Source organism: Pyrus communis, chromosome 15 (assembly GCF_041283825.1).
Source record: "Pyrus communis isolate YQ-2024b chromosome 15, ASM4128382v1, whole genome shotgun sequence".
Lineage (NCBI taxonomy): Eukaryota > Viridiplantae > Streptophyta > Magnoliopsida > Rosales > Rosaceae > Pyrus > Pyrus communis.
This window is the reverse complement of record NC_142579.1, coordinates 8,703,799-8,717,151: the sequence shown is the minus strand read 5'-3', so window position 1 is coordinate 8,717,151 and position 13,353 is coordinate 8,703,799. Positions and strand designations below refer to the sequence as shown.

General features: G+C 37.0%; 1 protein-coding gene and 1 long non-coding RNA gene across 5 annotated transcripts; one reads left to right on the top strand and one right to left on the bottom strand.

The window, feature by feature from the left end:
* Positions 1-4,500: 4,500 nt before the first annotated feature.
* Positions 4,501-5,495, bottom strand: LOC137709095 (uncharacterized). Its single transcript, XR_015956757.1, has 4 exons — positions 5,397-5,495; positions 5,232-5,299; positions 4,971-5,043; positions 4,501-4,788 (listed from the first exon to the last, which is right to left on the bottom strand). It is a non-coding gene; the product is annotated as an uncharacterized LOC137709095 (long non-coding RNA).
* Positions 5,496-7,342: 1,847 nt separating this feature from the next.
* On the top strand, positions 7,343-13,089 carry PPK1 (putative protein kinase 1). 4 transcript variants are annotated; one of them, XM_088685831.1, is made up of 6 exons: positions 7,343-7,734; positions 8,183-8,584; positions 8,804-9,750; positions 10,584-10,784; positions 11,602-11,763; positions 12,126-13,089. In XM_088685831.1, exons 1-6 carry the CDS (start codon positions 7,569-7,571, stop codon positions 12,696-12,698), a joined length of 2,451 nt encoding a protein of 816 aa, XP_088541957.1. In that variant the 5' UTR covers positions 7,343-7,568; the 3' UTR covers positions 12,699-13,089. The 4 variants fall into 4 exon arrangements, with proteins under 4 accessions (XP_088541957.1, XP_068304334.2, XP_088541958.1 ...); XM_068448233.2 differs by having other exon boundaries at positions 8,738-9,750; XM_088685832.1 differs by having other exon boundaries at positions 7,351-7,734; positions 8,194-8,584; positions 8,738-9,750.
* Positions 13,090-13,353: the final 264 nt, after the last annotated feature.

The window sequence follows — 13,353 nt, the reverse complement described above, 5'->3', positions numbered from 1 at the left end:
GAACTTTGGCTCACGCTTGAGCAACGTTTCGGAGGTGTCTCTGCCGCTCACATCCATTAACTTCGATCTTGACTTCATTCTGTTCAGAAAGGAGATCTCGCAATTTCTGAGTACAGTTAACTCATCAAGACCATTTCTGATGCACTCATGGTTGTAGAAGCTCTAGTTTCTGAAAGTGATATGATTGCAATTACATTGCAAGGGCTCTCTGATGATTATGAGTCATTCATTGACTCGATTATGCTTCGCATCTGGTCCACCTCTTTGGATGAATTACATGGCATATTGATCAACAAAGAGTTGTTTATGAATCGCAAAAAGAAGTCTGTTGCCTCTTCTGTCTCTGAACCTTTTCAGGCTTATGCAGCTCAATATTCTCAGCCTCAAGCCCATCTTCTTCCCAAACCCTAAGGTTTTGCTGCACCAAATTCTTGTGACTCTAACTATCATGGTAAAGGTCATTACAAGGGTAATAGCTATCGTGGCAACAACTCTCGTGGTCATTATCGGGGTAATTACAGAGGCAATTCTAATAACTTCAATCGCAATTCTGGTGGCTATAATCGCAACTTTGGAAGCCATTCTTTTAGTAACAACTCTGGTAATAAATTTCCCTGTCAAATCTGCCATGCTTCAGATCATGAAGCTATTGATTGCTTCGAAATGATGAATCATGCCTTTGTTGGTAAAATACCTCTTGCAAAACTAGCAGCTATGCTCACACCAGCTACAAACACTCTACTCCTACTTGGCTCATGGACTCTAGAGCCACATCCCATATTACCAATGATGTTTCTGCTATTCAATCTCCTGTGCCATATAATGGTCAAGACAAGGTCTATATAGGTGATGGTCTAGGTATGCCCATTCACCACATTGGTACTGCCACTCTTAGCACTCCTATTGCTAATTTTCGTTTAAATAATGTTCTCCATGTTCCTACAATGAAGCATAATCTTCTCTCTGCTTATCAATTCCTAAGAGATAATTACTGCAAATTAATCATTGATTCTGATGGATCTAAAATCAAGGATCGTATTTTGGGAAAGATGTTTTTTCGGGGGCCAGTTAAACATGGCTTCTATCCGTTTCAAGGCACACCGACTGCATTCAACTCTCATTCAGCGCTTATGAGTACTAAAGCTTTTTTGCAAGTTTGGCACAACAGACTTGGTCATCCATCATCTGCCATCTTCAGAAAAACTTTAAATAATAGTTCTATTGCCTATACTGGTAAAAAGTTCACTTCCTTCTTTTGTTCAGATTGTGCCATTGGCAAGAATCACAAACTGTCATTTACTACCAGTGTTAGTTTAGTGTCTGTTGCTTTAGAACTTGTGCATTGTGATGTCTGGGGCCCTACACCTACATTTTCTGTCAGTGGTTATAGATATTATGTTTTGTTTGTTGATGAGTTTACCAAGTATAGCTGGATCTTTCCATTGAAACTCAAATTTGAAGTGTATTCCATATTTGTTCATTTCAAGAGCTATGTAGAAAACTTGATTGGCAATAAAATCAAAGTTCTCCGAACGGATTCAAGAGATGAATTCACCAGTTCTACTTTTAAATCGTTTCTACTACAACATGGTATTATGCATCAACTTTCTTGTCCTCACACACCCGAACAAAATGGTTGTGTCGAGAGGAAACATAGGCATCTCACAGAAACTTACCAAAACTAGTGAAAATGATGTTAGTTTAGGACATAAGGTGTGGCAAAAACTTACCAAAAACTGGTGAAAATGAAGTATTTATAGGAAGGTGGCAGGCCTAGGGTGTAGAATTTTGGCCTAACATGGTGGCATCTCATTGACCAAGATGAGTCATCCATAGGATGGATGAGAAAAGAATAATATCAAAGATATTTTATTGTTAAATAATATTTTGAGATTATCTTAGAAATATCCTTGATTGAATATGATTGTGATTCATCGCTTGATGAAGTTGACCTTCAATTAGGAAGGGATAAAGATAAAATTTAGTAATTAATCTTATCTTTAATACATTTTCTGAGCAAATATGGGACTCACCAATTTAATGAGGATGTCAGTCGCCATTTGTAAGTAAAAATTTACATGTCTGCTCCAGAATTTTATGTATTATTTTTTGCTCCATAATATATGCTCAAACTTATGTGGCTATACCAACTCTACTGGTACAGTTATAGCATATTTTGGAAGCAGAGCACCCAGCCAGGGCTCGTTTACAGAAACCCAACATGAATTTATGGCAAGGCAGAGGGGGAGCACAGAAACTAGAAACTAGGCTTGGTATCACCCTAAGCCCAAGGCAAGACTTTTTGGGCGCACAATAAGGTATAGTTTTAAACACACTAATTACACAATAATATGGTTTAAAGTCTTTTGGGGAAAAGCTGCTTCATTTTTTATATGATTCCTTTTGCTCTTAAATCACACCATTCCAATAAAGTTGTCTACTTTAATAACCAAAAAAATTAAAAATAAATAATAACATATATTTATTAGGAATATATATACATAATCACCCTCACCTTTTAATCATATGAGTAATAAGTTTGAAACTTCACATTACAATTTAATGATATTACTTTTCATTTATGAGTGAAAACTCTTAAATTTTATTTTAAAAAATACTAATTATTATGACTACCTCATTATTTCGTTTAGGTCAAATCTCTATCTTTTTAGTGCATAAGTTTTTAGAATTAATAATAATATTAAAAAAAAAATAAATCTTATGAGTCATTCCACTACCAAGTTGTTCATGTTAATTAAGTATTTTATTGTTGCTTTTCAGATTCTATGCTTTAACGCCAACATATTGAAAAGTAAATTTAACCGTATGCCAAAAACATCAAAGGATGGAAACCTTGCTTTGCTTGGTAACCGTTGCTAAGTACAGAGTATGGACTGTGGGAATCAAAGACTTAACAATTCGAAAGTCACTACTATTGAAAGCTGAAGGAATACCAATTCAAATTTTGGGTAGGACATTTAAACATAAAAAAGAGTTTAAAATGTGGGGAAAATGACAAAATAATTGTAATCTTAAACCGTACAGGTGAAAGTTGAATATTTAACTACCTACTTATGCTGAGAATGGCTTATATAATACAGGTATACTGTTACGTTGACATTTTATGTTAATTGACACAAGACGCCAATCCATGTAAGTAGTTATCCTAGTAGAAGTTGTAGTGAGATTTATGACAAGTGTTAGGTTGGCATATGTTGTTGGTCAACTACCTAACAGTTTAAGTTTGTAGGGTTGAATTGTTATCTAACTTGGTACAACGTTCTAACTTTGGGAAGTTGTGGTATCAAGCTTAGAGTACCCACCTAATGAAGGATATTAGCTTCATACCCTATATAATTTCCCATCATCTATATTTGGAGCCTCCAAAACTTCGAACTCACCCTCCATTCATAACCAAAAGCTTGTTTTGCACTATATGAAGCGTTTGAGTGTTAAAAACTTAAATTGTAATGCTTATTTTGTAATGTTGTAGTGTTCTTTTTTGTCAGTGATAAGAAATTTGTTAAATACGAATGAAAAAATTTACATTGGATGCTAGCGTATTAAACAACTATATAGGGCCCAACCTGATCTCATCAATGAAAACCACCATTATGTGACATAAAAGAAGCTACAAGGTGCGACACCCGGTTACAATCACAGGGAGCAAACACTAACACTATACTGATCTCAGTTGTTGTCTAAGCCTTAGTATATCATAAAGCAGACCTTTTAATACGACTTCAAACTGGATGTTTCCATTTATCATATCGATTAGTGTCTTCGAATCTGACTCCACTTCAAGCTCCATGAGTCCTTCCTCCATACAAACTATTAGAAGCCCGCGCCACCTCCGCCTCCGCCTCCGCCATGAGACTAGACGTGCGTGGAAATTATGCCACCATACCACCATGACACCAGCTGCTTGAAACCAACCAGCTTATGTTGTAATGTTGAGTCTTAGTTCACCTTCCATTCATAAGGATTCTATTCAAATATTCATGTTGTAATGTTAAGTGTTAAGAAACTTAAATTGGGTTGATACCCCCATGAGATTTCCCATCATCTATATTAACTGACCTAATCAAGGTTCTACCTCACATTTAATTATAGTGTTCCAGCGTTAAAGAAAAGAAACGATGGGTTCAAAACAAAATTTTCCCATCTTAGAACTACAATAGCACAAGTACCCGCGCGATGTTGTAGGGTTAAAAAGCGAGTATAAAACAAACAAAAGTTCTATATGTATGTACAGTCATCTTAGGTGTTCAACGGTGGGGTTTACAACCCTATATACACAAATTTCCATGAAATCAATTGAAAAACTTGACAGTTGCATTGCTATTGCTCTAGTGCTTTGCATTTAGTGCTATCTACTTATACGAAGAAAAAAAAATTAGCATTTGTTATATATTTTCTTTAAAATTTTAGGCATGATTAATATTCACATTTTCAACAATATATAGGTTGGCAACATACACGTACTAAAGGCACAAATGATCAAATGGAATTACATAACATTCACAATGCTCTTGTCTGATACAATCTGATCTCAACCAAAATCTAGTATCATTTACATGAAAGTAAAAAAGGTGTAGTAGTAATATACCCATAAATCATTATATGATGCAAGAAGAGCCTTGCCTTTCTCAGCACCAAGTTCCCAAGGAACAATCGGCCCTCGGATAATCATGTCAGCATCCACAATCACAACCCCATTAACATTCTCAGCATCTACTGTGCTTAAGCCAGTGCACAACTCCAACTGGTTTGTTAATTGCAGGGTACCTGCAAAATTAGCATCTTAATTAAAACAGTCGTGAAAGCAAAGTCCTTCCATTTAAATCAAATCCATCAAATTAAATGAACAACTAATTCAAACCCAGAATTCAAAATTTACATAAAATTAAGAAGAAGAAAAAGAAAAAAAAAATTTTTTTAAGCTCACATCGGTCGCCAGTTTTTGGTACCTGCTCATGGAAGTAACCTCAAAAATGGGAGCCAAATGCATCCTTTTGTACTTCTTATTGTCTCTTCATTTTCCTATTTGTAAAGTCCGAAAAGCTCGAATCAGAATTCCTTCAATAAATTTCTAGATTTTACAATTCGAATTGACACGTTTTTTTAATGAACATACCAAGATATTAGTAGTGGACGCAGATAATTAAAATCAGTAATAAAAAACTAAATAAAAGCAAGAAAGACAAAAATTGATGATTGATAAGACTTACAAATGCCCATCTTTACGAACTCAACCCAGATCACCTTCTCCAGTGTTGAAGGTACAGTGATCCAACACCTGATTTTATCAAATTCAACAAACAAAACATTTTAAATTTAAAAATAAATTAAAAGAAAGAAAATTTTGAATTTCTCGGGACGGAGAGAGATTAAACCTGGAAAGTCTCGTGGTAGGTGTTAAGGTGGCGGTTGAGACCACGAATCGAGCTGGGTGAAGAGAGATTTTTTAGTGTTACCAGTACACGAGCTAGTACATTATGTTTTATTATATAAATGGATCTTTTGATATAGGCGCTTTAGTTTTGAATTTTTTAGATCAAACGTCCATGTTTTTAGTGATTTGTTTAAACATTTTTTTTGTCATAATTTTGGTGCTATATGCACATTATATTGTAACAAATTTCCTATAATCTAGCTTTTTAATTACTCTCCTCTGTTAGAAATAATTGTAAAAAAAAAAATGTTAGTTAGATTCAATTTATTTTCACAATAATGTTACAATTTAGCAATAATTATCTACGATTTAAGATATTTTCTTTTCAAAATAGTTTAAAATATTTTTAAATCTCCCAAAATCAAACGTACCGAAATAAGTTTGTTCTTTTAGTATGTTAAGAGAAAATAGGATTGAGAATAATATAAACGTACCAATACACAATGTGTACAAAATAAAACGTACCAATATTAACAATATGTATCAAATCAAATGTACCAATTAATAATTTTTGTAAATTCAAACATACCTGCAGATAATATATACGCAATGTATTGTACCTAGTAATAATTCGTCAATAACTATACTTAAAAAAACAGCAAAAAAAAATATAATTTCAAAAAAAATTGAAAAAAAATTACACAGAGCTTTTATGTTGATCGCCAACTATTTTAAAAAGAAAAAACCATTTGCAAAAAGAAATAATATTAAATGTTTGCATAGCAAAAAAAATAAAATAAAAATGTGATCGAAAAAACATATTTGGAAGAAGAGAAAATATAGTTTAATTACTAATATCTCCACTAAATAAGGAAAAGTACATCATGCAGATAAAATGATAAATTCAAAAATTATTTTAATTTTATAAAATAGAGGTAACTAATTGTCAAACCACTTTAATCAAATTTTAAAGGGGCACATATGTTTAATCTAAATGATATAGAAAGACTATAGGGAATTCTAATTTTCCCTTATACAAATGGTGGGATATGTGTGCTAAAAATCTAATAACTTAAAAAATAATATTTCCCACCACTTCTATTAAAACACGTGGTGTACCACTTGTGTACCCGTCACAATTGGAATTTTCTCTTGGGCGAGGTGGGTTGTGGAGACAGCGAGAGGAAGCTCGTGGTGGTGACAGCAAGGTGTGCGAGTCTGACGTCAAGATAAGACATCGTCGCGCGAGGTGGGGGAGGTTGGGTAGAGCTTACAGAGCTCTCTGTTGTCATGTTGGATTACAATTTTTTTTTTTTTTCAATCCAACATGCCAGATTGTGCCATGTGGGCACAATGGCTATATGCCAATTTTTCTGGTTTTTTTCCTTCTTTTTTTTTTTTGAAAAATTTAACCTTAAAATTGTCGACAAAATCTGAATCGTGGGATGATATAACAGTTATAAATCTAATAGACCAAATCACACCACGTGTCATAGCCATCGGAATTGAATTTTTTTAAAAAAAATTTGTTGGAAATCCAACGTTTAAGATTTTTTAGGGTTAGAAATCCAATGGTCCACGTCGCCCCAAATCTTTCTGCGCGTATTGCGCTACAACACGAGCCCCACACGACTTTTTTGTCCCCCCATGTGTCAGTCATGCGCACGTGTATTGCATGCGTTTGACACCAAATAAAATTAAAAATATGACTGACGTAATGCTGACGTTAGATAGGGGCACCCGAACAAGGGGTGGGGCACGAATTGCCTGATTGCCCGGTCCGGCGGGCTTGGGTCCACTCAATTGCCCGACTTTATCATGGGCTGGAGCTGTTTTGGACAGAGTTTGGGCAATACGCGATTTGTAAGCATAGGCTGATCAGTTTAGCGGTCAGTAAATGTTAGGCCCAGAAGTTATAAAATGAACCATAAGTAGCCCGAAAGCGCCAATATGCAGAAATTTGAAATTTCCAGTGCTTCCCTCACCATCTCTGCTGTGTGGTGTGGGTTCAGGTGCCTCTCACTCCGCTCCTACTCATGGAGACCAAAGTCCCAATTTCAAACCGCAAAACCCAAATCCCCAGTTGAATGATTTCCCCCCATTTCCTTCTTCTTTTCGAATTCGCTTTTTTCCCTCCTCCCTCCCTCCATAGAAATGCCGCTTAGACGCCGCCATGGACGGGGAGGCTAACCTTCCGGTCCGACCCGCTGCGGCGAGGAATTTGATCCGTCCGGTCAACCTGGATTCCACATCGTCATCGTCTTCGTCGTTCTCGTCCTCCTCCCCGCCGAACTTTCTCCGGAATGTCCAGGCGGCCTTCAAGCGACACCGCCCTCTCGGTACCTGTCTCTTCCTTTATTAATCTTAAAGAAGTAATTTAGGGTTTCATTTGTGTTTTTTTTTTTTTTTTTTTTTTTTTTAACTTTTGGGTGAAATTGGAAGTTCGATATTTTGGCTTTTCTCGTTAGGGTTCTATATTTTCTTGATAAAAACAAAGTTTGAAATTTTGGTAAATTTTTTGTGGTAAAGCATCTGTCTTTGAAAGTGAGCTGATGAGATTTGGTTCTACTGACCCTTGTATGCTTTGTGATTATGTCAAAAAAAGCCGGCGGACCATTTGTTTCAATTTGGGGACTTGGGGTTAAAACTTTGATGTTTAAAGAAATTCAAAACATGTATTTCTATGATTAAGATTAGATTTTTTGAATTACCTTGTTAGTTCTTCAAATGCAATGAGTGAATGTACCCTTAAAAATTCTCCAAGTGCTGATTTCGAGAAATATTTAGGAGTAATGCAGTCAAATAGCATAAGACCTCGGCGTATGGTGCTCCCCCAGCGAAGCGTATCCAAAAGTGCGGATTCAAGTGTGGCTCCTCTCATTGAATCAAAGCAGTTGAGAGATGCAGCTTCAATGAGTCAGGGTAATACTGCAAAGGATTCAATTGCGCAGCCAAACAACATGAAGGAAACTCAAGAAGATGCATCTATTACACCATTTTCCACTTCAGGCGTTAGCACCCAAACCTTTGATGAACGATTAAATCCATTTGATGCGCAAATAGATCAAGCCAAAATTGGCGTTAGTGGTAAAGACAATAACTTGATGTCTCCCTTGCACTTGGAGTCCCAACAGATTGATGGTAAAAAAAAGGTCCAATTTTCAACTGGAAGCGTTCCCATTCCCCAGGGTAATTATTCTTTCTCCTGAATCTGCGGGTTTTGATTTCTGTGCTTTGGTGCTTTTTAGGCGTCTTTGTTTGTGACATTGTACCATTTATTGCTAATATTCCATAGAATATCAAAAACAATTTCGAATTTCGAATTTGTCGCTTAACATGCAGGGGCCGATGATCATATGGCCACTGAAATGGAGTTATCATCTTACATGCGTTCGCTTGCGTTAACAGAAATGGAGTGGATTTCCGGCAGTCAAGTGGATAGATCAGCTGTCACCAATCTTGACTCAAAGCATCAGAATATTCAGAACATGGAATCCGATGTCTGTTTGAAGTCTGATGGTGGAATTTCTTCTTCATTGGCAAAGAGAACAACTGCCATTCAGGACCAGTTGCATCAGTTTAGGAACTTCTTAAGCCAGCCTGTGACTCAATCCTCAGTTGTCGGGCCATCTTGTGCTACAACAACGTCTGTCCATGCTACTTCAGCACCCATGCTTAGTACAACAACTTATTGTTCTCATTTTCATAGTGTTCCTCATGTGGCAGTCGATCCTCAACCAGTAACTCAAGGGAATACGATGCATCCAGCAAAAGCTTCTTTAAAAGTCACCAGTGGAATGTCACCTGCCCAGGTAGCTGCTGCAGACCAAAGTTGTAACTCTGCAATTGATACCCAAATGCAAGTTAAGGAGTATGAGCTCTCTAAGGATCCAATTGGCTGCATGTCGAAGGAAAGTAAGATTACAGAACGTCATTCTCTTCTTGATGACAAGTCAACTGAAGGGAAAGGGCTTGCATGTGATGTTACGAATCCACCATCACAGGTTCCTTTGCCCCAAAATTCATGTGCCGATATGAAGTCAGAGCCTTCTAAATCAGAGAAGCAACAAAAGGCTGCAAGTAGTAAAGGTGCACCAGCCCCTCGTAAAAGGAATTATGATCCGGAATTGTTTTTTAAAGTCAACGGGAAGCTCTATCAAAGGCTCGGAAAAATAGGTAGTGGAGGGAGCAGTGAGGTCCACAAAGTCATATCATCAGACTGTACAATCTATGCACTTAAGAAAATCAAGCTGAAAGGGCGTGATTACGCCACTGCTTTTGGCTTTTGTCAAGAAATTGAGTATTTGAATAGGCTGAAGGGAAAAAACCACATCATACAGCTTATTGACTATGAGGTATTCACTCTCAACCTAAATTGTTCATACGATAACATGCAGATCATTGCATCTACAGCATTGCTATATTATGTCTGTAATAGTATGCAATTCAAATTTTCAAATCCTGCGATAGAGATGAGACCTAAGATGGTAATGAAGTCTTTTAAGTTTCAAATTAGAGCGTTGGCTGTAGAGTTTTGATCTCAAGATGGCCAAAATCATCTCAAGTCATAATGGATTTTCGAAGGAATATTTCATAATATAGCTCAACATAGCCAAGAGGAGCATCAGATGGCTAGAATGGTAGTTGATAAAGTGGCTTGATTAAAGTGAATGGCCCGAAGGAGATTGAGGTGGCATTGGAGTAGGCCAAGTTATATATAGGTGTCTAAAATAATGGAGAAAATGATTAACTATCTGCTCTCGACATCTAATACAATGAATTTTGTGTTGTGCATTCTTCTTAGAGCAAGTTATACCTGTGATATTGCTGGCCATTTTGCAATGTACAATGTATGTGATGGACATTTAGAAACCCAAATATATGTACCGACAAGTGGAAATCCTTTTGTAACAATTGTATTTCCTAATTTGATATTCCTGTTGGTTTATTTATAATAATTTTAATATTTTATACAATAATATTGATGAAATTCATACAGAAGATGCCTATGTACATGGACACAGATTGAGGAGACAGAGTTATTTTGATACTGAAGGTGCTGATATGGAAATCCTAAGACGATAGGACTCTTTGGAATGATCAATATTTATTTTTTATGGGTTTTCCATGTCTAAAAATAGGATCTTTGCAGACTGTATTATAATTCTTATTCCTTTTTTTGTATAAGGTGACAGATAAGGCTTTGCTCCATGAAGTCTTGAGTGGCTCCATGAATAATAAGGATGGCAGAGTCAAGGATGATGGTTATATATACATGGTACTTGAATATGGGGAAATTGATTTGGCTCACATGCTGTCTCAGCAGTGGAAGGAAATGGACGTCTCCAAAAAGACCATAGATGAGAATTGGCTACGATTCTACTGGCAGGTATATGGGCTAAGTACCTTGATTTATAGTTGGTATTATGCTTTTTGTATTCAAAATATAATTTTCTGAAGGTTCACTCGTTCTCTAGTAGTTGGATGATTAGGTAGTTACTCATGTTGTTTGGTTAGTGATATTCTTTGGGGCACTTGTTAGGTTTTTTTATTGATAGGATCCATACAGGTGCTGTTGGGTATTGTTATAAGCACTCCAAAATTGTCACCCTACCCTCCTTCCTCTCTTATTTCTCACTAAGGAGTGCAGGATGACTTTCTTGGAGTACTAATAACAGTTCTCTAATTTTAATATGAATGTGTTTATTTTTCCTTCTCAAGTATTGGATTCTTTTTTTGGGTAACACTCTGTAATGTTTTGCATAGAGGACTCAGGCACGTTGTCTCTATCTCTATGTAATGGTTATTTTCCCTAGTTACTACTTTGGCCATATTGGATTATGTTTGTCCTAACATGTGGTCAGCTTAAGGTAATTTAAGTACGGTTATTCAGTTGACCTCATTTAGAGTAGTGTATGGTTGTGCCTTGCATAGTGAAATTTTTAAGTAAAATGCTAGTAAACTGACAATGGACTCACCCGATTTTTGTTATACTTCACAAAGACGCATCAAGGTATAGCTTTCTACCACTAGTTGTGTTTTCTCTAAAGTTGTATGAATTGCTTTTCTAACTTTATCACTGCATTTGCGGAAAGGTCTGGGGTATAATTTTGTGCATGTACTTTTAATTATCATGTGGAACAAATTAATTTTGGTGATCTTTCTGAGTATGTAAAAGCTGAACCGATCTTGTTGGAAAATGACAGCAAATTCTTCTAGCGGTTAACACTATACATGAGGAACGTATTGTGCACTCTGACTTGAAGCCAGCCAACTTCCTTCTTGTCAAAGGCTCTCTAAAGCTAATTGATTTTGGGATTGCCAAAGCAATAATGAGTGATACAACGAACATCCAGAGGGATTCTCAGGTGATTATCACTTAGGCTCCCCCCTCCCTCTTCTTTTTGGGAACTTCAATCTGCTATATTTGGACATACCCATTGAGTACAATGCATATCCTATTTTTCTTGTTCCCTTGTTTAGAAAACATATATCTGCAACATCTAGAAGGGGTTTCTCACTTCGTTTTGTAATGGTAAATTGCATTTGTAATCACATGTTTAATGTAGCTCTTAGTGTCTGCAATGTAAGCTGGGATGCTGTACGATTCTCTGTTCTAGCGAATATGGCTCCTTAATATATCATAACCAGACTGCTGAAGCGTGTTGGAGGTTATGGGATACCTCTTTTCTGTACTTTTGCTTAGTTCTTCTGTATGCTACTCATGCAGGTGGGTACACTTAGCTACATGTCTCCAGAAGCGTTCATGTGCAACGAGAGTGATGCAGATGGAAACACTATCAAGTGTGGTCGGCCATCAGACATCTGGTCGCTCGGCTGCATCCTTTATCAGATGGTATATGGGAGGACACCATTTGCAGACTACAAGACCTTCTGGGCCAAGTTCAAAGTTATAACTGATCCCAACCATGAAATCACATATGAACCAGTCTCAAACCCCTGGCTTATGGACCTCATGAAAAAGTGCCTCGCATGGGACCGCAACGAAAGGTGGAGGATACCTCAGCTACTCCAACACCCTTTCATTGTTCCCCCGGTTCCACAGCAGCCATCTTCGCCTTGCGAGGAAAACTGTAAACTGCTTCAACTTATTTCCCAAACCTGTGCTGACGATGGTGAGGCTTCCAAGCTATGCTGTCAGATGCAGCAACTGCTTAAGGACCCCGTCACATCAATAGGGTCTCAGTTAGTATCGTCACGAGACCTACAATGTAAATTGCTCTCCCAAATGACAAAACTTTGCCTTCAGCTCCAGGAACATTTAGCAAACTCAGAGGGATAAAAGGTGAAGTTGCAAGCAATATCATCACTCACAGTATCAGCTCCCATTTGTTGAGAAACTGGTATCCACTTTTGTCAGCTGATTCTTAGGGGAGAAACTCACTTGTAACCAAAGACAACACTATATGCGGCAAGCATCTCTTGTTGGACGGGTGGTACACTTTTTGAACACGTGGCAAACATTTATTGAATGAGTGATGCCACTAAGACTTTATCTTGGTTGCAAGAGAGAATCTTTCGATTTGTAGGCCCCTAGGGGAATCATATGCTTTGGATACCATAATTCTCTTCTCTCTCTTTGTAATGCTGTGTAATATTCCTTGTGTGTTTATATTGTTTTGTTAAATATAAAAAGAAAATATGGTGAGAGTGATTGGCGTGGATGTTCATCATTTTGCCCTGTATGTAAACTACATGAACAATGTGGTTCATGAACTATCTGTGTTTTTTTTAGACAAAAATAACAATTACGTAGAAAAACCCTAGAGCAAGAAGATTATCTGTATTGGGTAACTTATTTTTAGACCTGGCATTCGTGTCGTGTTTCTCGTGTTCGTGTCGTTTTCGTGTCATACCCGATAGCTTAACGGGTCGTGTCGTGTAATACCCGTTAAAGTAAACGGGTAATATGACCCGACCCGAAATCAACCCGTTAA